Raw genomic sequence first — 25,241 nt, forward strand, 5'->3', positions numbered from 1 at the left:
AGGAAATATTTAAGTCTGTGTGTTCTGCCTCAAGCGGCACAGCCAGTCAGAGTGATTCAGACCCTGCCTGGCGAGCCCGGCATGTGACTTCGTCTTGGGCACCGGAGCCTGCAGACGGCCGGGGCTGCCGGGCGAGGGTCAGCCGAACGGAACCACGGAATTAAGTGTTACACGCAAACCTGGACTGTTTCGCCGTCGCCGTTTGTACAGTTATTTTACATACATGTCGGGGTTCTGGTTTTGTTAAATAAACTGTTCTTTCTCGTTGCTGTGTCTTTGGCATGAGCTCGTTACTAAAAACAGGACCCACCACCCGAGACCCCCAGACCCCCTTGTGCACTGAAGCCAGAGGCCAAGGAGGGGCTTTTCACAGGGGCCTTCCATACAGACGCACGAAGCCTCCTGTTGGTGACCCTGGAGTTCAGCCACCAGCCACGTGTCCTGCTTAGCCTACCGGAAGGTTCCATGTCCGAGGGGCTGCTGGGGCTCACCCTGTACTGTCCCCAGGTTGCGGCAGCCCCTTCTCCGGAGATGGGGGCACGTCACAGAACCTCATAAAACTGTACCTGACGTTGCAGGTTGCACAGCAGCACGTCCTTTCGAAGTCGCAGTGGGCCCATATGAAACCCCAATCACATCTAAATTCTAGGTCATAAAACATGGATGGTCTGCAATTTAACAAATTGTCCCACTTGGTGCAAAACAGTCCCATCCCCGGGAAACCCCAGCCCGTTAGAGGAGGGGCACGTGCCGTGGGGACCCGCGGTCGTTAAAACGGGCCCGATGCTTTATGGCCACTTCCAGCTCGAGTGAGGGCATGTGAGTCAGTGTTTTAAAACGTTCATTGTAAACACCTTGCTCTTGGGGAAGTGGCACCTTTGGCGGGTTAATCCGTGACACGTGCTTTGTGAGCTAGCGCGGAAAACAAGGGAAGAGCCATAAACACAAAGCAGGTGGAGGAGCAGGAGGCGGGTGCTAACAGGCTCCGGCGGCTCAGACAGGACAGGAGCTGCCTTCTCTGGGCCTGGATCTCGTGGCTTCAGGACCCAGCAAACGGGTCAGCTGAGGGGGCGGCTGCAGACCACGGCGTTTCTGAGAAACCCAGCATCGGCCCCCTGGCCCCAGGGGTGGGAGGGGCCTGTGGGCAGGCTGCGGGGACCGCCCGCTGCGGAACCTCCGTGTCTAACTGTTCCCCGTTGGGCGCCCAGGGCTACAGTCATTAGCTGTTCCTAGAGACGGACGGTATCTTCATCTTCTCTGGAGACTCCGGTCGTGAACGAGTCACTTCTCCAGCAGCCAGACCTCCCGTCTTCCCCACACACGTCCTTGCCGGACACACAGGACGGGCTGGGATGCAGCACGGGGCCACGTGCCGTGTGGGCCGGGCGTGATCAGAGAAGGGTCTGACGCAACACTCCGGGTTCCAGGGTCTAGGACAGGAGGTTTCAGACCTGGGGACCCCGGGGGGTGGGGGTGACGCCAGAGGCCGTGGCCAGCAGAGGGGTGAGGACAGGTGTCGGGGACAGCGCCACCGAGCTTGCCCTGAAGAGAACCAGAGGAGAGGGCTGATCCCCGGGGGGCCGAGGGGCGCAAAAGGGGGCTGTTCACAGACCTTTTTAAGAAGGAGAAAAGGAAACCCAGCTCTACAAGATTCAGGCCCCCAAACCTGGGTCCTCCGCAGCTCAGCTGCCCTCCGGGCTCACCGGGCGCGTTTGGGGTCGTCTTGCTGCTGAGACCTTCCTCTCCGCGTGCCCGGGGAAGACGGAGGTCCGGCCTGCTGGGGAGGTGACTCGTTCACGGCCGGAGTCCGCCAGGTGCTCCTGGGCCGCTCTGGCGGGGACCCGCCCGCGGAAACAGCGCCTTCTCCTGGAGAGAGGGGACCGAGCTCTGGCAGAGCAAGACACCGACGCTCAGCCGTCGTCCGCCATCTGGCCTGGAGCCGGAGCCGGGCCTTCACCACTTCTGCGTTTATTTATTTATGTATTTATTTATTACTTATCAATTTTTAATCCTCACCCAAAGACATGCTTATTGATTTTAGAGAGAGGGGAAGGGAGGAGGAGAGAGACACATCGATCAGTTGCCTTTCACGTGCGCCCTGAGCAGAGACTGAGCCGGCAACCCAGGCGCGTCCCCTGCCTGCCCGGGCATCGAACTGCTGCTGCCTTTCGGGTTCCGGGACGACACTCCGACGCACTGCGCTCCTGTCCAGGGCTTCGCCCGTTTTTATTCAGACGGCAAAGGCAGACGCGGGGCCCGCCCTTGCCGGCGCTCCGGAGCCCGTGTGAGAACAAACAGCGCACGGCAGACTGTTCTGTCGAAATCGGGTGCTTCCGAGGCCCCCCCGCCTCGCTCTCCGCACGGGAACCAGGGTCAGGAGATACCCGCCCCTTCAGGGCGAAGGCCCGGCTCTTTCCTGCCCCGGACTGCCCTGCCCCCTTCCGCAAAGAACTCTTCCCGTCTGCTTGCTGACAAGGCACTTGAGAACTGCTGTGGGGTTCCCCCTCCCCGTGATTATTTCCTCAATACTACGTGGTCCTTAATTACCTCTCATCGATTTCTCTCCCTGGGAGCCGGTGGCTGCCAAGGTGAGGCTCAGGGCTGATGGAAAACCCAATGTGCTTCACGCCCTCCCCAGCCCTGAGGGGGGCGGAGGACGCTAATAGGTGAGAAGGCGGCAGCGTTTGGGGGCTCCCACTCGGAGGAGGAAAACGCTGAGCACAGACAGGCGTCTTCAGACGCTGCTCAGGAAGCAGGACTGGAGCTTGCGAGTCTGGGAGGCAGGGTTAGGGGTTCGCAGCCTTCAGGGCTCATAGCAGAGCCCCCAGGAACAGGGGGGCTGGCAGGACCTCAGCTCCGCCCCCGCCTGCAGGACCTCAGCTCAGGCCCCAACCCATCTCAGGTGCAGAGGGAGCCTCCTCCACCCTCACCTGCAGGACCTCAGCTCCGCCCCCACCTGCAGGACCTCAGCTCCGCCCCCACCCTCAGGACCTCAGCTCCGCCCCCACCTGCAGGACCTCAGCTCCGCCCCCACCTGCAGGACCTCAGCTCCGCCCCACCTGCAGGACCTCAGCTCCGCCCCCACCCTCAGGACCTCAGCTCCGCCCCCACCTGCAGGACCTCAGCTCCGCCCCACCTGCAGGACCTCAGCTCCGCCCTCACCCTCAGGACCTCAGCTCCGCCCCCACCTGCAGGACCTCAGCTCCGCCCCCGCCTGCAGGACCTCAGCTCCGCCCCCACCTGCAGGAGCTCAGCTCAGGCCCCACCTGCAGGACCTCAGCTCCGCCCCCACCTGCAGGACCTCAGCTCCGCCCCCGCCTGCAGGACCTCAGCTCAGGCCCCAACCCATCTCAGGTGCAGAGGGAGCCTCCTCCACCCTCACCTGCCTACCTCCTCCTTAAAGGAACCTTGTTACTGGCTGCAGCCCATCTCTGCACAGACCGGCTGCCTCCCTAAACGAAGTGTGAGTCCCTTTGGGGGCAGCAGGTGGGTTCAGGAACGAGAAGATGAAGCCCTTCCAGGCTGTGTCAGGGCAAGTCCGGCTGCTCCGAGGGAAATGCTCCTGTTTCTGTGAAGAGCTTGGCCCAGGACCGGCTTCTGCCTTCACGCGTGTTCCCATCCGCGGCGTGCTCTGGGGTCCCCGAGGGGCCCTTCCCGAGAACACCCTCAGTGTAAACGGCTGAGTAGGACCCTGGAGCCCCGGAACCCGGTTCCTCCGGGTGGTGGGTGGTCCGAGCCGTCCCCACTGGGTCTCCCATGATGGGCAGGGACGCCCTGTTTTGTGGTCCAAGGCCCTGGGAGCTGGACAACCCTGGGGAACCCTGAACGTTAGTGCCCCGGTTGCTGGGTGCGGCTCTGTCTGCTGAACATCCTCGGGGGTTGGCACCCACTTCTGACGTTCTGTGTGACTCCGTGTCTATGAAATGCCCCAAACAGGAGAGTCCAGAGACAGAGGAAGGTCAGGGGTTGCCAGGGGCTGAGGCAGAGCGGGAAGGGGGTGTGATGGGCACGGGTCTGCGTGTCTGTGCGTGAGCATCTGTGTGTGTGTGTGTGTGTGTGTAGGGGCTGTGACTGCGCAGGTCGTGTGCACATGTGCCCACATGTGCATGTGTCCACATGCGCATGTGTGTGTGCACACACAAAAACCAGCTCAGCTGCAGTCTTGGGTGCATGACCTCAGGGACATCTCGGGACACCCGGTCCCCAGAGGTCCTTGCGCAGGGTCCCTGCCAGCCCCCCGGAGGTGAGCTGGTTCCCACTGGCCCACAAGCCATCCATCGTCCTTGACAGAGGAGAAAACCCGGCTCTCTGAAATACAGCATCTCTCTGTCCCCTCCAACCCGACTGCTTGATAATGAAAAATAAAATTTCTTTATTGTACGCAGACCCCAAGTTATTCTCTTCCATCGCTCAACCACTTTTATGCGCTCCCTAACACACAGAGACCGGGCGTCCACGGCCCATCGTCCTTTAAAATGAGAGATCGTATATTTTCTTTCCTACAAAAGAAGGCCCCGTTCTTCAAGGAGAGTGGAGCGTGGCAGCAGCGTCTCCTCTAGTCCTAACGGTCAAGGTCACTTGTCTGCTGGCAGAGAAACGGGGTGTCCTGTCCTCGGAGGAGGTGGGCCTGGGGATGGCGTGGCAGGACTGTGAGGTCGGGAGAGACAGGACCCTCTCCGAGCCCCGTGTCTGACCCACCCCCACCTGCTCCAGCGTTTGTCTCTCCTCTCTGGGGCTGTCCCCTAAGGTGCCACACCCAGGGGCCTAAACAGCTGACGCTTAAGTCTCCCATAGCTCTGGAGGCGAAATGTCCCCAATCAGGGCGCGGGGCTGGCTCCTCCCCCGGGGCATCTCAGGTTGCGATGGGCACATCACTCTCCGCTTCCGTCCCTGCGTGGACGGGCTCCTGCGTGTCTGCATGTCCCTTTCATCAGGACATTGTGCTCACCCAAGTCCAGTGTGACCTCACCTTCAGGTGATCACATCAGGAAAGATCCGATTTCCAAATAAGGTCACATTCTGAGGTTCCAGGGGCTCACCTGCCCAGGTGTGAGGGCACTTCTGAGCTTTGTACCTGCTGCCCCGTGAAGGCGGCATCCGGTTCTCCTGCTCCGGGAGCCCCTTCTCCCAGCGGGGCCTGAGGTCCTGCCTGACGGGGGTCCCCGCAGCCTGGTGGCGAGCGTGCCTGGCTCTCGTTGGCATTTAGCCTGTGTTCACGGGCCAGCTGTCCCATCGACTGTGCTCAGCTCCTAGAAAACCACCAAGCCCTTGCAGAATTAATCACTTTCAGAACTGAAGGATGGGGGGGGGCACTAGTGATATTGATAGGGAAAGTAGATTTCCCGTGGGTTCTGAAAAAAAAACACACCCCTATTTTCTTCACAAGGAAGACACCCCAGACCATGGTTTCCGATGGAAAAGCTCTTCCTGATGGATCAAAAGATTCCAAGTCTGCAGTCTGGGCCGAGAAGCGACCAAAGGAAAGGGACTTCGGGCTCCTTGGGTGGCATCGTGTGGGAGGGCGGAGCTGCGGAGGAATCGGGAGAGGAGGGCGGAGAGGTGACAAGGTCGGCTGTCCGTCCGTCTGGCGTTCCCGCGGGGCTGGGGCGTCTAGAGAGGGCGGCGTGCGGTGATTAAGAATCTTCATCAGAGCGGAGTAACTGCGAGCGGGGACTTCCCGCGGCGACCACTTCGTCAGGTAGATACACATCAAATCACTGTGTTGTAACCGGGAAATGATACGATGTTGTACGTCAACTCCGCTTTAATTAAAAAGAGCTTGACATTCCGGAATGGAAACAAACAGAACAAGACTCACCTGCGCTTCCTGCTGGGGGCGGGGGGCTTTCTCCTGTTGGCTTCTGGACGTGGCCCTCGGCGCTAAGCACCGGGGCAGTGTGTCCGGGACCCCTCAGACCCCTGAGCGCTCGGGGTGCGGGGTCTGAGCGAGGTGTGTTCCCAGCCCTCCACATGGGCTCGCCATGTGGGCGCAGGACTCACCGGATTTTGAAGACGGCGCAAGAGCACACACTATCCACGAATAAATGTTGTATTGACTGCATGTGGAAAGGGTAATATTTTCAGTAAATTGGATTAAATACAAAAACATTAAAATTAATTATTTTTACTTTTAAATGTGTAGCTCCCAGGAAATTTAAAGGTACACACACGCACGGCTTGCGTCGCGTTTTTATTGGGCAGCCCTGCTGTCGGACCAGCAGGAAATGTCTGTCGTCGGGGCCACGCGCCCAGCGTGGTCACTGAGAAGCCGCCGCGGGCACCGCTGTGAAGACCTCGGGGAAATGCTGTCGTCAGAGCCAGGGCGGAGGCCGCGGGCTCTGTTCTGGACAGACTGTGTCCCCTCCGCCTGCTCTCCTGTCCGGATCATCGGGGCCTCTAAGGCGTCCTGCGCTCAGGACAGGCCACGTCTGCCTGAGTGGCTGTCGCGGGCCTCCGTGGCCACAGTGGGGCCCTCCAGGGGCTGTCCCGACCCCACTCCCTGTCTGCCGTGTCGGTCACAGCGGAGGCGCCTGCCCTGTGCCGCGCGGGCTGGGACGAGCGTTTGTAAGGAGGGCACGCGGGTTCCGCCCAGATCCAGCCCACTGGTACCACCCCTGCGGTGCCCCCAACCGTCTACTCAACGTCTGTCCCCCCCAGTCGCCTGCACCTGCGGCTCTTTCATGGGGGACCCCAGCTCCCCTACCCACGCGGAGGCGCAGAGGGCCTGGGACTTCCTCTGCCCGGGGCCGCGCCCTCGCTGGGCAAGCAGGTGGTGCTGCCCTGAAACTGGAGCGACCACGTGACTGTCCTCCTGGCGGGTGGACTCGAGGAGCAGGGACTGGCTGGCTGGTCATCTGTCAGCTCCCCTCCCTTGGGGCCCCTCCTGCTCCCGCAGCCGGTCCAGCACGCACGGCCATCCCGTCATCTATCAGGGAGCCTCCTGTTAATGGTGCTTAAGAATCAACGTGGGCCTTTGATCTCAGCAGCGGAGGAGGAAGAAATCTGCAAGGCCTGTAAGAACAGACCCGAGGCGCTGCCGAGGTGAGCGCGGTCATTTTAATAAATTTTTTACGGTGCTCATGGGCTACCTTTAAAATTGGAAAAATAATTTAAAAGTCATATTTATAATGGCATCCTTTCAAAATACGCATACAGCCACGGAAAGAAGTCCTGTGCCGCATTAAAAGCAAACAGCGAAGGATCCCGGAGATGCGTTCTTCATTTTTATTTCCGGGAAGAAGGGCTCGGGGGCTTGTTAAACACTTCACTTCTCCTCCTTCTCTTTATTCTCCAGACTTGGTGCAATAAGCCGGAATTGCTTTCTCCTTTTTCTTTTCTGGTCAGTCTTATTACATTTTTTAACACAGGAAAACAGACGAAAAGCTTGTTGTATTTGTGCAATAACCGAGACCCCAGGCTTTGGAGACGGAAGCATGGGTCTGAGTCCCTACTTGGTGACCTCCTGGCCTTGACCTTGAAGAGGATGCTCGGAGCCCGTTTCCTCGTCTGCAATGTGGGGCAGGGTGTGTGCGTGCGGACACCGCGTTGGCCACAGACAGGTGTTTGAGCGAGTACCCGACGGGCACCATCCGCTGACAACAGCGCCCGAAGGGGGACAGCGCCTGCCCTCATGGTCTCAGGTTTCGGGACGGACGCAGCCCAGCGGCCCAGACTGGACCACGGGTGCACAGCTTTTATCGTTTAACGCAGGGCAGAAATGACGCAACCAGCGTTAGGTCCCACCCCCGGCCCCTTCCCTCGTTCGGAGCCCTCATCCTGTAAGGAAGCGCACGGGCTCACCGGGCAGGCGGCGTGGTTTCGGGGCGGCCGTGGGCTCGCACACAAGGTCGTGAACGCTGGTTTCTCCTCCTGGCCACCTGCAGCCCCGCCGTGGGAGGACAGGGGCCACCTGGGGCCCTGGTTAGTAGCCCTGCCCACTTCTCACAGGAAGAGTCACTCTGTGATGGTGACTGGGGATGGTAGTCCCACGCAGGGAGTTTTCCAGAAGAATCTCCCACACCGCCAGAGAGGACAGCACCTCTGGGCAACGTCACACGCAGAGTGAACTGCCGGCTGCCTGAGGCTGCGGGTTTGGGGGAGAATGGGGGGAGAAAGTGTAATACAGGTGGGATTTCTTCAGGGATGGTGACAATGCTCTACAATTGATGTAACAAGGGCACCTGACTCTGTAAACACACCAATGACCATTGAGTCGAACACTTTACCTGGGTCTGTTTTTATAGTGTGTGAATTATATCTCAATAAAACTTCTTTTTAGGTACCACCACCTTCTACCAAAAGAGTCTCTTTCCCCAGCTGACCAGCAGCAACAATATGCCACAGGCCCTCAGAGGGCGACAACCAGCACAAAAGCAGTAAGATCGAAAGTGAACCTTCTCCCCGGTGCGGCCCCCTGAGGTTTTCCACCAAGGTCACGGCCTCCCTCCCACGGAGGCGGGTCAGCGGTGGCGGGAACTCCCTGGCCCTGGTGAGAAGTGCGCTTCTGGCCTGTAAGAATAATACCCACGGAGCTGGTTTATAACGAGCCGGAGCTGCCTCCCCGGAGGAACCGCCTGGCCCCCCTTGTACCTGACCCCTGCGGACCTTAACACAGGACAAAGGAACCTTTGGACGGGGCCCAGAGCAACGCTGTGTCCCAAATACCTGTTTGCAAGGTAACAAGAAATCAGACAGTACAATTGCAGAACTGCCGGCCACCAGGCTGGGAAGTGAAACTCTGTTCAGAATCAGCGATGCCGTTGCCTCGTCCGCAGCCCCGGCCACACCTTCCTTCTACGGAGGTGACAGGTCCCCTTCCCTTCCTCCATCAACACCTTTGCCTCTTAACTGAAACACTGTTTGGGCTTCTGCCTGAATCACTGCGTCCTGAGTAGCTGATCTTTTCTCTCTTTTCTTTTTGTCGCCTCTCACGGTGACCTCCTTCTCGGTCCGCAGGTCCCCGCTCGCCGAGCTGTGTGGTATCGGCCGTCCTGGCGATTCTGGGCACGTTCCTATCCACGATGGCGGGCAAGGGGTGGAAGGGTTTCCTGCGCAGGAATGATCCCAACTGTCCAGAGGGAAGCAGAAGTTTGGCAAGTGTGGAGTTCTTAAGCGTAGCAGGCAGGCCATTTCTTCGGCACGTGGCATGTTTGTTGGGGAGAGAAAGTAGGGGTCAACTGGAATAAGAAACACCCTACAAGATACGGACCTGTCAAGCCACAAAAGCATTTTAATGACAGTTGACATCACAGGTATAAATACATTGCTCCTTTTTTTTCTGTCTATGATGTGTGCTAGAAATCTCTCTTGGAAAGGTCTGCGTAAGGTCATGAGGAACCCGCCTTAGCCACTGATTCTAGAAATTACAAAAATAAAGCCAAGACACATCCTGGGAACCCGGGAGCACCACCTGCCCGCAGCCAGCCAGGTGTCCGTGGCAGCGCGACGGACGGAGCCGGCGTCACGAAGGGGCTGCCCCGCCGCATCGCGTTCGCTCTGCCGTGGACATGCCACTTCGGGTGAACGCCTTTGCCGATGTCCTGCCACACAGTTAGAGTACATAGCATCTAACATGGGTTTTTACCTTTTCTGTTTGTGCTGGAACACCCCACCCAGCCCAGTTAGGAAGGCAACTTAAAAACCCTCCCAGTGCTCACCTGTGTTTGTTCCTCACTGTCAGTAGGTGTCCCCACAGGGCCACACCATGAGGCGACGCTGAGCACCCTTGGGAGTGGTCACTGTCAGGCTCTGACCCGACCTTCCCCGATGGAGGACCGTCCACACGTCAGCAGCAACAGAGCGGCTGAGAGGTCAGGAGCCCAGCTGGGCTTGCGCTGCTGGCTGTGTGCCACGGGACCCGCCTCTGACAGTGTCCCCACGGCAGCTGGGCCCACGCTGCCTGCCACTGCCGGTGGGCCGCCCCACCCCCGCCCTGAGAACTCCCTTTACGTGGGACCCCCCGCAAACAGCCACACGGCACGGCAGAGGGAAGCGGCAAACTGACTCAAACAACGAATTACCAGGGACCGTTTCTAAGAGCCCATCTAATGAACAGGAGTTTGATTTATGTTTAATTTAGGAAAAACACACTGTTTGATGCTCAGCAATCGACGTAAAAAAGCAATCAAACAGACGCATAGGACCCCAAAAGAAAAAAAAGACAGGGAAAAAGGAAATACGGGAACAGAGAAGAAAAGGAGTAAAATGCAGAAATGCCCAGTCTCTCCCCAGAGGCGACGGGCAGGCAGACCATGTCCTCCCAGCGCCACGTGGACTGTCCTCGGGAAAGGGGACATTGAACTCGGACGGAGCTGTCACTGCACGGGCCCTAGTTTTAGGTTAGGCTCCTTCATTAGAAATATAGACCGAGGATCATTTCTGTCTCTTTTTATTGGTCCTTTTGCATTTGATTTGCAAATCATTTTTGGTCGCTTGACTGAGTTACACTTGGACTCATAAAATGACGCCCCAGGCTGGGCCTGGCGCAGCTCAGCGTCTCGGCCGGCCGCGCTCCGGCGCCGCTCTGCCGAGGCCTGCAAATCCGCCCCCATCAACCGCTAAAAAACCTCCAATTACAAAAAAGGTCCTTTCTTGGCTTCGAAACATCCACTGGGTCTACAAAGGGCCCCGGCGTGCCCTGCTCGACAGCCCCCGTGACCCCCGATGCCGCCCCGGGGCCCAGGATGGCTCTGGAAGTGGGGGCGGGGGGGCCGGGCACGGGGCCCTCAGGCCAGAGGCGCCTACATTTTGTCCTGGAGCGTCCCCAGGTAGTTTCTGAGCCCGTTGGGGGCGCCCACGTCCAGGTCCCGGCACACCCACTTGATGTCATCGTCCTTGCCGCTGAGAATGCAGTTCACGGCGGGGCAGCCGCTGTCGGGGGGGATGGCGGTGAAGGTGGTGAACTTCACCTTCTTCCTCCTGGAGGTGGGCGAGGGCAGCCGCTCCTGCCGCTGCTCCCGGCCCTGCCTGCCCCCCGACTCCGCCGGCCCCTGGTTGGCGGGTGGGCCACCGTCCAGCAGGAGGCGGCTGCTGTCCTCGAAGCCCCCCGGCCCGCGGTCGATGACTGTAGTGTGCTCATCGGGCGGCGGCGACCCCTCGCCCGCGTCGCCCAGGAGCTCGGCCTCGGTGCCCAGCCACACCCAGTCGTGCGAGTGGGTCACGGGGGCCTGGCCCTCCAGGGGCGCCTGCTTGTGCCGGTACCTGAGGGCGAAGGCCGCGCAGTTGATGAGGAAGACCAGGATGGCCAGGCAGAAGACGCCCAGCAGCGCGTACATGCCGATCTGCAGGTCGCTCAGGCCGCGGGCCGCCTGAACCAGGCCGCCCTCTGCCAGCCCGGCCCCGGCCTGCGGGAGGTCCGCCGGCGCCGGGAAGTCGCTGACGTCGATGGGGATGTTCTGCAGCGGAGCCTCTCCGGGCGGCCGGCCCCCGTCCGGCCGGCCGTTCTTGGCCACCTGGTTGTCCAGCAGCGACGTGGCTGTGGGGCCGCCCCTGTGAGCCCCCTCCTTACGCTCCAGCGACGAGCCGCCCTGGGGGGGCCCGTCCTGGCCCGAGCGCTCGGGGTCCGGGTCCCGGGGCCGCCGGTCGCTGGCGTGGTTCTTGATCTCAGCCTCCTGGTCATCGTCGCCTCCGGGGAGGGAGCCCGCACCGTTCTGGCCAAACCTGACCCTGACGTCCCCGACGCCCACGGCCAGGACGCTCTTGCGTTTGGATTTCTGGCAGGTCTCTGCGATGCCCAGGTCCACGCGGAGCAGCGGCCCCTGGCCCTCCCCTTCGGCCACCACGACAGGCCAGCTCGGGGGGCGGGCCTGGGGGATGGACACCACGGCCTCGTCCAGGGAGGTGGCCGTCAGGGTGAAGTCCTCGCTGTTGTAGATGTCCAGGGGCGTCACGGAGCCGTCGCTGAACTGGAGCCACGTGCTGAGCACGGCTTCCTGCAGAGACACAGCCTGTTAGGGGGCCAGGCAGGGCAGTCCGCTCTCCTGGGGCTCTCCGCGCCCAGGCCACGCCCCCGCGCCCAGGCCACGCCCCCCGCCCAGGCCACGCCCCCCACCCAGGCCACGCCCCCACTTGGCCCTGCGGTTCCTAAACCAGAAAACACCCTGACAATGTCCTGCCTCCAGGAGACCCAGGGGCGGCGACTCCGCCTCATTCTAGAACTTGGGTCGGCCACCAGCCCCCCCCACCCCCGGCCTTCTGCAGAGTCAGGGATGGGTTCCCACCTGTTTGGGGGCCCGAAGCAGCTCCTCAGCCGTGGCCACTGCGGTGACGGCCTGGCCGTTCTCTGCGTTGGGGTGCAGGGTGACAGACAGCCCAGCCACAAGCTGGACAGCCAGGTCAGTCAGTGACACCTTGTCCTCTGACACGGTCACCGTCTTCTCGGCCAGGATGGAGTCCGACAGAGGGGACAGCACCTGTGGGCGGGCCGCACACGGGACAAGCCCGTCACGCCTGTTTCCAGGGTGGGTCGCTGTCCCAGCCGCGCGCCTGCGTCCCCCACAGGCCGGGGGTCCGGAAGTCAGGGCAGGGACACGTGCTCCTGCCCCGCCACACACGCCAGCCCGCACGGGGCCTTTGTGAGACTCAGCGTCAACCCTCCCGAGACACTTTAGTTCCCTCTGTAGGGAAATGGACATAGGACTGAAATCCATCCTCTTTACAAAGGGAGGTGACGCCTCCGCCCGCAGACAGGTGAGGCGTGCCACGCACACACACGGGGGGATGGGCGCGCCTTCCCTGGCCGTCGGAGGAGCATGCGTGGAGGAGGCTCAGGGCTGGGTCGGGGTCCTGCAAGGTGTCAGGAAAGCAGGATGCAGCAGGGAGAGGGGTCACACTGAGCTCACGGCCACCACCTTCTCCGCTCTGCTTGGAAGGAGACTGGCACCCCAAGAGCTGGTCCAGCTCACCGTCTGGTGCCGGCCGCCGAGGCCCTGGCCACAGTCCCATGCCCGCCCGGCCCACACTCCCCACCCCCCACGCTCAGGGCTGGGCGTGCGGAAACCCCTAGCTCCGCCTCCTACCTGGATGGTGGTCATGCCGGCCTCCTGCCCGACCAGGGTCCTGCTGTCCTGCAGTGTGGCCACGTGGGGCTCCTCCAGCTTCATGAAGTCCGCCACCAGGTGGGTGACATCCACCTGCCAGTCGGGACTGAGCAGATGGCTCGGCGGCGCCCACGGGCCGGCACCCTCGGACACGAACTGGGTGAGCACGCGCACCGTGGCGTGCTGGAACTGCAGGGCGCAGCCCCGGCCCCGCCGCTCCTCCTCCTCCTCGTCCTCGCTCTCCCGCGTGGGCCTGCGCGGAAGGAGCAGCACCCTCAGGCCCAGGAAGAGGCTCTCCGGTGACCCCCAGGCAGGGCTGCGGCCCCGGTGGGAGCACAAAGCCTCCGGCAGCCCCTGAAGTCACCTGCTGACACGTGAAGACGCAGAAGCTACTGTTTCCTAAGCTCCCACGGCTCCCTAAGTAGCTGGCAGCCCCAGGTAGCTACTTACAATTTAATTTAAGTGGATAGACATTAAATACACAAAGACACCAAGTTTCTCTGTCACATAGGCCGTGTTCTGAGGGCTCCCTAACCACACGTGGGCTGGTGGTGACCCCGTTGGACAGTGTATTTCTAGAACATTCCAGCGCTGCGGAGAGGTCTATGGGGGCAGCACCGCATGGCACCCTGGAGGTGTGCTGCCCTCCTAAGCTCCCCCCCACCCTCCCGTCAGCCGAGCTCAACTCCCTGGTCTGGGCACCTGCCTGGGTTACAGGTTTGGTCCCTGGTTCAGGCAGATGCGAGAGGCAACCGATCGCCGTTTCTCTTCCTCCCTCCCTCCCTCCCTTCCCTTCTCTCTAAACATAAATAAAATCCTTTTTAGACGTGTCCCTTCCATCTCGTTGTTTCAGGGGCCCGTGCAGAAGACAGCTCCGCCGGAAGCCCGCAGGCAGGTGCCGCCGGCCCAGCTCTGTGCCGACCCTGCTGTGAGGCCTTGCAGCCTGGCCGCTTCTCCTGGCCCCGGTGCCCTCGGACGGCGGCTGTGAGGCTGTGGGGCTCCGCGCCGCCGCCTTTAATGTGATCCCGGATCAACGAGGCCACGGTCATGCTCGGAGGCCTCTCCCCGCCCGGCTCACCTCTTGCTGGCCACGATGGGGACCCGCCAGCCTTTGACCTGGCTCAGCTCTGTGTCCGAGACCTCGATCTGCAGGGGCAGCCGGGGCGCCCAGACGGTCACATGCAGGGTGGCGCGCAGGTGCTGGTAGGTGAAGTTCACGGCCGCGTCCACTTTGCCCTTCATCTCTTTGCCGTTGACGAAGACGTAGTCGCAGCGGTCGGACACCTGCAGAGACAGAGAGGATGGAGGTGAAGGTCCTGGGGCCTGGAGGCCGTCCTTCCGGCTGTCCTTGTTGCTTGCAAGGCATGGGTGTGTCCGTCAGCTTCCTCCCCGTGCAGAGCCAGAGACAAGGTTCAGTGCAGGCGGTTTACCCCGGAGGTGACCCTGAAGGGCAGCAACCAAGGAACAGAGTGAGGGGGACGGAATAAGGACAAGTCAATGGGAAGGTGCCTCGTTGTGGTCGCTGTGGAGACCACCAGGCTGTTTCTGTAGGGACAACCTACAGAATTGTCCCCCTGAAAAGTCAGAGGCAGGGCTGCTCCCCAGCAGCCCCCATCTCTCACTGGCTGAGGGCGGCCCTGTGGGTTAGCCCCCCGCACGTTCAGGCTGAGACACAGACCCTGGGCATCTGCGAGGGCCCTGGGGCGGGAGGCAGGAGGCAGCGCAAGGGCTCTGCTGCAGCCGCAAAGGGCACCTGAGCCGCGCAGAACTGCAGCCGGGAGGGAACTCTGCAGGGGCAGAGGGGTGCGGAGCGGGCACCAGAGGGGTCTGCCCTGGCTGCTGGCTGCTCAGCCGCTCCCTCGCCCCGCCCATGCAGCCCCCAGAAGACCAGAAGACTAGAACCCCCTGCCCCCTGCCCCTGTCCCACCCCTCGGCAATAGTTCAGTCTCCTGGAAATTAGACAGGGATTTTGTTCTTCCATGTTAATCAACTGAAAAGTGAAAATAGAAATCAGGTTGGGTTATAGAGAAAGAACATGACCCCGACTCGCAGAGCCAAGTTCACGAGAGGGGATTGAACCCGACCCCGTGTGACCGTGTCAACTGCCAAACTGTGAGACCTGGAAGGCAAGAAGCACATCTGGTTCATCCTTGATCCCTTGGTTCCTCACACCAGCTGCTCAGGAGGAGCTCAGCAAAGTGGGTATTGAAGGGCGGATCGATGGATGAACAGATAGATGTGCGATGGATAGATGAATGGATGCTGGACGGATGGATTATGGATGAATGGATTATGGATGGATGGATGATGGATGGATGGATGGATGATGGATGGATGGATGGATGATGGATGGAGGATGGATGATGGATGGAGGATGGATGATGGATGGAGGATGGATGATGGATGGAGGATGGACAGGGGACCGGTGGACGACCAGCCCCTTCCTCATGGGCACGCCCAATTCGAAACAGCCAAGCTGAGCGCCTGGGCTGAGGGGACATGTGGCGAGAGACTGAGCTGAGATGACGCCAAGAGCAGCCGATCTGAAAGTGTCCAGCGAGCGCTCCAGCGGCGCCTCCTCACCTTTTTGGGGTCTCTGACCCTTGGAGCGCACCCACATGGCTAATTCCTGCTATAGAAATGCAGGTCATCCAGGTTTGTGTAAACATTTCAGCTTAATGAAGCGCTTCCCGACCTAGGCGGTAATTGCCCATTTGCTTCTGTGTCTCCCGTCCGGTCCTCCCGACTGTGCCCATGGCCAGAGCCCAGCCGGTGCTGAGCCGTGACCTCCTCTCCTCGGCCTCCCCCCACCCCTGGCTCCCGGGAGCAACGGACGGCGGCTCCAGGCCCACTTTTCCCTTCCACGCGCCCTGTCTGCAGGGGCAGCAGGCAGGGCCGGGCTCAGGGCCCCCCCCATCTGCTGGGCGCAGTTGCTGGGGGCCGCTGGGAGGGCACACACGGGTTGATCTTCTCCCTCCTGGCCAAGAGTGGCCCAAAAACATTTGCACGCTGATAAAGGGTGGGAACCAATTTTAGTCGCGGTCCCAGCCTTGTCATTAGCATGAACACACTGTCCGGGATCTGGGCAGACATTAGCATAATAGCCGGGCAAGAGTTATATCAGTAATCACTCCTTTAATCAATGTTGTAATTTACAGACCATTGGCTGTCCTCATTTATTACCTTTCTGGGCTCAGGTGGGAGGGGCGCTGACTACCCCAGACCTCAGAAATACTTGAGCGGAACGAGGAGGGTACGGCGCTGCGAGGCACGAGGGGCCATTGTCACTGCTGTTCCCGAGGTGCCGTAAATGTCTGGGGACGTTGCAGGACGCGTTCATCATCGCGTAAGGGGCTGGAGCGGAAACCGCGGTATCGGCCCGTGAGCCGGCCCGTCTGCACAAAGGAGCCCACTTTCCGAGCCCTGGCTTGGGTCCTGGAAATCCTGCTCACCCTGCGCCGTGGGAGGGCTGCCACGGGGAGAGCCACTCCCTGGCCTCTCCGGACCCCGACCTTGAAGCCACGCGGGCTGAGCCCACGGCTGCCTGCCTGAGGACCCGGAGGGCCGGAGGTCATGCGGATTCAGGTAGAGCTGCGTGTGGTCAGCTGACATCATCTGGTGCCACTCAGGCTTTGGCAACTTCCTGAGCACATGGTCTGCCCCCTGGGGGAGGGGCTGGGGACATCCACTGTTGACGCCCCTGGTGACCTGTGTCCGCCAAGCGGGTTCTCGGACCCGAGGGAGCATCAGAGGGGGCTTGTCCACACAGACCGCTGGGCGCGCCCCAGAGTGTTGGACGGTGCAGGTCTGGGTGGGGCCCTGAGGTGGATTTCCAACGGGGTCCCAGGTGATGCGGCTGTTTGGGTCTGGGGACCACAGCCGGAGTCTTACTCCTCAAAAGAAAGCAGCTGCCCCTTCTGCTGAGTGCTGTTTCCATGGCAACCCATCCGTCCCTCTCAGTCAGCTTGGGCTGCGATAACCGAACAGCAGAACGGGGAGCTTATACAACTAACATTTATTTCTCCAAGTTGTCGGGGTGGGAAGCCCACGATCAAGGTGCCGGCAGGCCCCACGCCTCGTGCCGGCCTTCCGGGCTCCTTGGCGACACCTTCTCGCTGTGTTCTCCGTCACGGCAGGGGCCGGGGCGCTAATCCCACTCACGAGGGCCCCACTCCTACGGCCTCTTCCCCTCCCCCCGCAAAGGCCACGCTTCCTGCTGTCACTTGGGGGTTAGGATCCCAACGCAGGACGTTGGTGGGCCATTTCGTCCTGCAAACAATACGCGGTCCCTTGGTGGAGAATTAAGTGGCCGGAAACGGCCTCAACATCCCCAGGGCCATGTTGCCAAGGCAACCGCAGCCCACGGCCTCAGGTACCTGTCTCTCTGCCCCCTCCCCGCCCCAGGGGACACTCAGGGCGGCCGGCCCCCATGCCCACCGCACACACGTGTAAGTGCGCATGCAGACACACACGGCTGCACAGGGTCCCTCGGTGGCTGCTTGCTTTACAACAGCAGACCTCCGCCGAGTGCTGTGGGCAGCCAGGGTCCACGGGAGGGTCACGGGAGGGTCACATGGATGCCCTCCCTGAACGCCCGCCATGAACTACGAGGGAGCTACTTTTCTGTTTTGATCACATCTGTATTTCACATGAGAAGCTGAAGGCACAGCGGGGTGGTGTCGCGTGTCTGAGATCACACAGCCGGTGGGCAGGGGGTCAGGGTTTAAACGTGGACTGTCCCCTCCAGGGCCCTGCTCTCAGCGTGGTGCCCACGGCAGGCGGCCGGCGGGAGAGACGGAAATGGAGGTTTCCCCGTGGTGGGCACAGAGGCCGCCGGTCCCCGCCGCGCGGCGCTGGGCTTACCTTTCCTCGTGAGCAGCGCGCCCAGGGCACGCTCCGCCCCGCGGGTCAAGGAGTCACTTACTTTGATGACGTCCTCGTCTGCGGACTTGCATTCCACGGACTCCGAGATGTCGGCCACCGCGCTGTCCTCGTCCACAGACACCACCTTGATGGGCAAGGTGACCGCCTTCCCCGTGAGCATGGCGGTGTTCAGAAGCTCGGTGTCCTGCCGGAGGAAGCAGACACGGCAGGGTCAAGGAAGCTCTTCGGTGGGACCCCACGGGACACGGTCCCAGGTGAGTAGACAAGACCCTACAGCTCCTGCCTTGGGGCCGAAGGGCTGTTCTTCGGGACAGTTTCCCAGGAACGTGGAACAATGGGCTCTGGGTTTACTTACGATCCCCTTCCCAGCGGCCAACATTAGCAACAGAACACCGTTGTCTCTGTCGCAGAGACCAGCGCAGCCAGGTCTGGGCTGAGAGCCCCCCGGGCCGGCCTGAGCGGGAAGGGACCGTGGTCGGTGGGGCAGCGCACTTCCCGCCAGGACGCCCGTGTTCTGTCTCCAGCAGCTGGGACAACGTTCCCCGCAGGGTGAGAGGGGCTGAGCACTGGATTTAGGGCCTTGAGGTGGGGAATTATCCACAGAGCTCTTGGAGGAGGCAGCCGTGAAGGTCAGAGACAGCGACGGTGACATGGGGATGCGGCGCGGTCGGAGTGATGCCGCCCTAAGCCAGGAGACGTGGGCCGCCTCTGGAAGCTGGAAGAGCCCAGTTGTCCCCACGGCCCTGGAAGGAACACAGCCCGTGGACACCTCGGTTTTAGCTCCAGAAGACTCACCCCTGACTTCTGCCCTCTCGAGCGGGCACCCACGCGTGTTAGCCCGTTGTAGCAGCGACGGGAACTGCGGGTTCTGGGCCTCTCACAGGGTCCGGGCAGAGGTGGAAGGAGCCCCGGGAGGCAGGACGCAGGAGAGAGTGGTCGGCGCCCCGGGTGAGGCGTGGCGAGCCCTCCGACCGTTCCCAGCCCTGAGCCCCTGGGCTCAACCCTGAGGTTCTCTGGAGGGGGGCCCGGGGGGTCTCGCTTAGGTTCAGGCCCCTCCCTCGTCCAGGACACGTGGGGCCCCTTGGCCTGCCGTGCCAGCCGAGACCGGTCCTCCAGGGAGAAGGCAGAAGGCAGAATGGGTGTTGGAAGGTGGGGTGGGCAGAGTCCATCCGACAGCCAGCACAGCACGGGGTGACCACTACCTGCCACAGTCAGGTGACCCCGAACGCCCGTGGTCACCCCGCCGTGGCAGGGGACACCGGACCACCGGGCCTTCCCACGTGTACGCAGACTCTCAGCGAACCACGTGCCTTCCCCCTGCGGCCCGTGGGAGCCCGCTCCGTCGTGGCTGCGGGGACGCGGGTCTGTCCCGTCCCTCTCGCTTGAGGACAAGTGGCGGGATGGCACGTCTCCCCCTGCGGTGATTTGCAAAGTGAGGCTGCAGGCACTGCTTTTGGGCCAGAGGAGGACGAGCAGGGGTCTGTAGCTGTGGGACACCTTTGCGCGGACGCGGCCCAACGCCCCTCCCGGGAAACCCCGCCCGACGCTGAGGTAGGAGACACCAGAGAGAGGCCTCCCAGCTCTTTCTCCAGGGAAGCCAGCGACCCGAAACCACCTTCCGCCTCAAACAAGAGCTCAGCTGGAAGAGTCGTCCGTCTGTCCGTCCGTCCGTCCGTCACACAGGGAGCCCCGGCCTCTCCCCGATGCACGTGCACGGCCGCCAGCAGCGCGGTAAGTCTCTGCCAGGCATCCTCTCGGGCACACAGGACGCCCGCCGCGGGGGCTGCGTCTGGGCGGCTCACACGGTGGCCGCTACTGATGCTGGGAACGCCGCGGAGACCCCCGACGGGCAAGCCCACGCTCAGGGCACTGCAGGCGACGTGCTCCGCGCTCGGCATCCCCGTGTCCTCTCGCAGGAGGGCCTGCGGCCGACGGCTTCCTTAAGGCCCGGACTCCGGCCCGATGAACGGTGATTGCCCCCCCCCCCCCCACACCCTCCTCTGCCTCACGCCTCCTGGCCCTGAAATGAGTCCCCACCGGGGTCGGCAATGGCTGGACCACCGCTGTTCTTCACAGAACGTCAGTTCCAGGCCCAGAGAGCCGGGTGAGGGGGGCGCCGGCCTCCGGGATACCCTGGCCGAGGGCTGGGAGACGGCCCCCATGTTCAGGAACCTCCCGATCCAGTTTGGTGCGTGTGTTGCACGCGGCACCAGGGCTCTGGAGTCCGGGCTTCCGCTCGGAGCGGCGCCATAGCTGCTGGGTGGCCCAGTCCCATCTTCTCTCAGAATCTTCGTCCATTTAGTGATTCTTACTGTGCACCCAGAACGTTCTTGTCACTGGCCTACAAAGCAGTGACCAGGGTGACAGGGCCCTGCTCACGCAGACGGGCAGGGCGGCAGGTAGACACGAGCAAGCAGATGACGCCAACACTGCTCATCGGGACCCTGTCACCAACAAGCGGCAAAGACCCAGCTCACGCTGGTCTAAGCAAGACGGGACTGATGGCGTGTAGCCGAGACGCTGGGGGCCTCGGGAGCCCACGCCGCTGTGCGGCTTCCAGTCCTGCCCACTCTGCGCCCGGCGTCTCCACCAGAGACAGGGATGAGCCCACTCTCCTGAGGGGTCTTCTGGGCGTGAGAGGAGGGCCCACAAGACACCCCGTAGCTCAGCGCCTGGCGCGGACGCGGCCACCCACGGACACCTGCCCCGTCGTCCTCCCTCCTGGAAAGCGGAGTCCCAGAGTCCCAACGCTGAGCTTCCGTGTCCCCTGCCACCAAGCCCTCCCCTCGGCTCCAAGAGAGCGAGCACTCGGCTGTCGCTAATTTGGAAACTAATTTAGCATCACTTGGAAGTCGATGCAGGAGTCATTTAATTAAACTTTCCATTCCATCAGCAGGCGCCCGCGGCAGGGCTCTGGGGGCGGTGGGACGGGGTTTGCTGTGGCCTCTGAGCCCCGAAGCTGAACCCCAGGCGGTGCAGCGGGGAGCAGGGCGGGCGGGTGCTGACCCCTCGGGAACTGGGGGTCGCGGACCCATCTCCCCAGCAGTGAGTGACGAAGACGCCCTTCCTGAAACGGAGAAGGCAGCTCCCCTCCCGCGCCTGCCCGCAGACCACGGTGCGGTCCGCTCTGCAGCGCAGCGCGTGGAGACAGGAATGCGCTTTTGCCCCCGGTCACTGTCCACACTGCTGCCTCCCTCCCCGTTTCCTAATGAAAGGATCCCCAAGAATTCTGCTTTTTTTTTTTTTTTTTTTGGTAGAATTGATTTAAAAATGCTCGGGACGATGCTGGCGGGGACATGTGCCTCCCATGGGGCGGCGGAAGCTGGCATCCCATCGTCTGCTTGCAGTAGCTTTGGCTTCTGCAAGCAGCGGGTGTCAGGGCGTGGAGAGGCGGGTGACAAGGGCAGGGGACGCGTCCCTCAGGACGGCTTTCCCTTCCTGGCGTTCCAGGGACCAGAGGCAAGACCTCCACGAGGACCCTGGCGGGGGCGCCGTCCCGCAGCCCTCAGTTCCACCGTCTCCCCCGCCATCGCCTTGAAATTCTTCCCGGACGCCTCAGCACGGTGGGTTGTGGAGCGATGAGGGCGCGCGTACGTCTATAGAGGCAGAACGCGCTCCGCATTCCCGGGCAGGGTGCACGCGGGACGCTGTGGGGCTCACGCACCGGCTCTGCGGTCCCCGTGGCCGCCTCTGACTAATCGCTGGGGCCCGAGGTGGTGGCAGACACGGTGCCAGGCAGCAGCCTTTGTGCCCGCGAGGCCCGTGACCATCATAACAGCCGATGTGTGCGTCCGGTCGTTTTCTAGGGCTGCGGCCACAGAGCCGTGCACACCAGGAGGCTTGAAACAACAGAAATGCATCCTCTCTCGGTCCCGGAGGCCAGAAGGCTGGAGCCAAGCTCCCTCTGAAACCTGCAGAAAAACCTTTCCTGCGTCTCCTGCTTTCAGGGGGTGGCCGGCCACCCTGGTGTCCCTTGGCTTTGTGTGTGTCTGTGCCCAGACGTCCCCCTTCTCATAACGACGTCAGAGGGCCCCCCAAGTGACCTCATTTCGTGCCGTGTGATTAACAAAGACCGTCTTTCCAACTAGGGTTCTGTTCACGGGCAGACACGAGGCCACTGGGCCTTACCGACGTGACCTCCAGGCGTCCAGGCCCGTGGGCTCCCGACGGTGCAGAGCTGCTCGCTCCGTCACCCGCAGGAAGTGAGACCCGGGCCTCGGCACTCCCCTCCCCCGCCGCCCCAGCCCTGCGGCCGTCCCCGCCGGAGGAGCACAGCCGCACCGCAGCGAGCCATTTAGCCGACCAGTCCTGCGAGAGGGAACTTGTCTCTGCCGTCGCGGAGCACATTTGCCGCCCTCCCCGAGGACGCGCGCTAACAGCTCTGTGGGCTCGCGGTAACAGGCCAATCATTCTGGGCGCTGTCACGACGGGGGAACTCAACTCCCACTCCATTTACTTCCAGTCCGGCCCCCATGCAAACCGGGGTACAGGAGCCGGGCCGCACTCACCCGTCAATTTACTTCTAATGCAAGATGGAGATGCTATTCCGAGGGGTTCATTTAAAACAAGAAAGCAATTCAATTTAAGGAGGCCCGCGTCTCCACGGGGGCCGGCGCGGCAAATGAGTTATTACATGGGGCGCTCCTTGGGGACTGCACACGGAGCGGGTGGCATCAGGCTCCCCGAGAAATGTCACATTTCTGCAGCCTTCTGTACCATCAGACAGGGCTCTGTTTTCTGGCTGTCCCTCAATTCCCTGACTCTCTCCCCGGCTCAGGGGGCTACGGGGACATACAAGGCGGGGAAAAGGAAGTTCCCAGGTGTGAGTACGCAAAGCAGAGTTTATTCTTGCGTTATTATTTATTCATCCTTGTTTTATTTTCCGTACGAACAGCTATAACCTGAACTCCGCCCCACCAGCATGCCCTTCATTCCCCCAAAGCTGCGGTGCCTTTCTGTTTCACTGAAGTTGTACAAACGCTAAGCATCACGGGTGTTTCCAAGGCCACTCCCGAGGCCGGAGCCTGCTCCAGCCACCTGTATGCAGGGACAGTGGTGGCCCGCGGTCCCCTCTGTCACTGACGGTACACACACAGCGTGAAGCCACTTCAGGCCTCCTGCCTCTCCTCCCCAAGCCCCTGGGAAGAACGCAAGTCCCAGGCTCTCTGCAGCCAATGAAAGGTGACTGCAAACGATGTGCGTCCCTTCCGGGTGACCCAGGTGTCCAGGCTGCTGAGTCCAGGCTGAGTCGGGCCACCCTGCACCGCACTTTGCATGACCGTGAGAAGTGACCCCTGGCTGTGTGAACCCCGAGGTGGGCACATCACCCGAAGTGGCCAGGCAGGGAGTCCCCCTGGGCATGGGAGGACCCTCTGGTACACACGCTCCCATTTGAGCTCAGCGGCTGAGTTGGGTGGGTGGCCCTGCCAGGGACCCTGCCTGCTTGAAGGGACCCAGAGAGAGGGAGGCACCCAGAGGCCGCGTCACCAATGCTGAGCTCCTGAGCCGATGGCTTCAGGCCAGTGGGAGAGAACTGGGGGGTGGACGCCCGTGGGGCCCATCAAATCACACAGAGCACTTGTATGGAGTGGGGGTCGGGCTTGTGAGCACAGGTGTGCCCTGCAGATAACACAGAGGACACTGGCAGCCAGGTCCCGCGTGTCAGCGGCTGGGTTGGGGGACAGGGCGCGCACCAAGACCAGACCTGGGCAGCATCTGTTCAGGGAGACACTGGAGAATGGGGGCCAGAAGGACCCTACGTGGCGGCACCCAATTATCCCACTCTCGTTACTGGCATGGGGGGCTCACGCTCCCTCCAGCGCTGCCTGCCCAGCCCCGCCCCAGCCCGTGAATCCTGTGTGGCCATAATCACAGATCGAAAAGCGATGGCTGAGACTTCCCCCTAGTGGCTGAGATGAGCAACACATGGCGTCCCCGCACAGCGGGACAGCCGATGGCTGCATGACTGGTCTTTCAGAACAGGGCCACGGGCCACGGCCGCACCCCATCAGGGCAGAGCGGCGTGAGCACCCCCGAGGCTGCGGACCGCGCCGGGGTACAACACACGCCCTGTAAAAGTCGGCCGCGTTACCGGTGGGGCGTGACGCACTGGGGCGGCTCTCAGCAACCCACGGTTCCCCCGTGACGCGTGCCGGTCGCCTCCGCTCTGCAGGAGGCCCAGACACTGCGGACCTCAGCAGCTCTCTGTCCCCACGGTTTTAGGATGTCTCACAGGTGGATTCCCACGGCGTCTATTAGTGTTCATGGTAGGACTCGGGTGCATCGTAAACTTTCCTTTTTCACCACCGAGTAGCGCTCTGTTTTCTGGCTGTCTCTCCATTTCCTGACTCTCACCGGCTCAGGGCTGTCTGGATGAGGCAGTTTGGGGCAGTTATGGGTAACCTTGCATCGTAACATCAGCCCAGGTGGGCAGGGGTTTTCGTGTCCCCGCAGACCCCGGGGTCGGCTTGCTGCGCGGCGTGGGAAGTGTACGCTTGAGGTGGCGATGGACTGCCAGGCTGTTTTCCAACGACGATGCATCACCCCCCACCCCCGATGCCGGCCCCGGCAGCCCCCCACAGCAACGGCAACACCTGGCCGGCCGGCCTTCTCCGGGCGGCCCCCTGCGTGTGCGCGAGGCCCGGTCGCGTGCTGTGATGTGCATCTCCCCGTGATGAGCAGTACGGAGTATTTCAATTCTGCTCACACCGCACTTAAGTAAATTCCTACGGCGAGGCCTGGCGGAAACTCACTGAGGCGTTGCTCCAACCTCGGATTTCATCTTGACGTTAACAGAATTTGAAAACAAGCAAATAATAGGATGGCAAGAAGGCATGTCGACTCATCGCCAATTACAAAAGAGAAGTAAAAATCTGGAGAAAATGACGGGGGTCGTTAGAAGCAGCTCGATGTAGCAAATCTCACCATGATCTCCGCCACTGACCCGTTTTAATTAATTACCAACATATGTGTAATTAGAAGGATTTCACATTTTACCATGTCCCACTTCCCTGTAAAATTTGAATTAAAACCTGAAGAAGCTGCCTCTTGTCTCCAGAAGCTAATACAGTGTCTGAGTAACGAGATGTCGGTGTGTCCAGTGTCAACACCGGCTCGGGAAGCTGTCAGGCGGCCCCTCTGCACCCTGGTGAGCCGACCTCCTCGGCCAAGGGGCCGCCACCCCCCTTCAGGCTAACAAGTGCCTGCTGAGGGGCCCAGAGACCCCATGAGAACGGGAGGTGCACCCCCAGGGCTGCCCCTGACAGCTGCAGCCACGAGGTCCGCACTGCCCCCGGGCTGGCCTCACAAAGGGACGGTGAC

At 61.6% G+C, this 25,241-nt stretch overlaps 1 protein-coding gene across 1 annotated transcript in view; it reads right to left on the reverse strand.

Annotated features, from left to right (window-relative positions):
- Positions 1-10,615: 10,615 nt before the first annotated feature.
- TMEM132C (transmembrane protein 132C) overlaps positions 10,616-25,241 on the reverse strand; it is a 68,203-nt gene continuing 53,577 nt past the window's right edge. The window contains exons 6-10 of the mRNA XM_090292369.1: positions 17,962-18,105; positions 14,116-14,321; positions 13,017-13,290; positions 12,219-12,410; positions 10,616-11,930 (exon numbers count right to left, since the gene is read on the reverse strand). Of these exons, the coding sequence (XP_090148495.1) occupies positions 10,740-11,930; positions 12,219-12,410; positions 13,017-13,290; positions 14,116-14,321; positions 17,962-18,105 (2,007 nt within the window). The 3' untranslated portion in view covers positions 10,616-10,739. The remainder of the gene's footprint in view (positions 11,931-12,218; positions 12,411-13,016; positions 13,291-14,115; positions 14,322-17,961; positions 18,106-25,241) is intronic.

The sequence above is a fragment of the Furipterus horrens genome, unplaced genomic scaffold (assembly GCF_987537825.1).
Source record: "Furipterus horrens unplaced genomic scaffold, mFurHor1.1.pri manual_scaffold_11, whole genome shotgun sequence".
NCBI classification, from domain to species: domain Eukaryota; kingdom Metazoa; phylum Chordata; class Mammalia; order Chiroptera; family Furipteridae; genus Furipterus; species Furipterus horrens.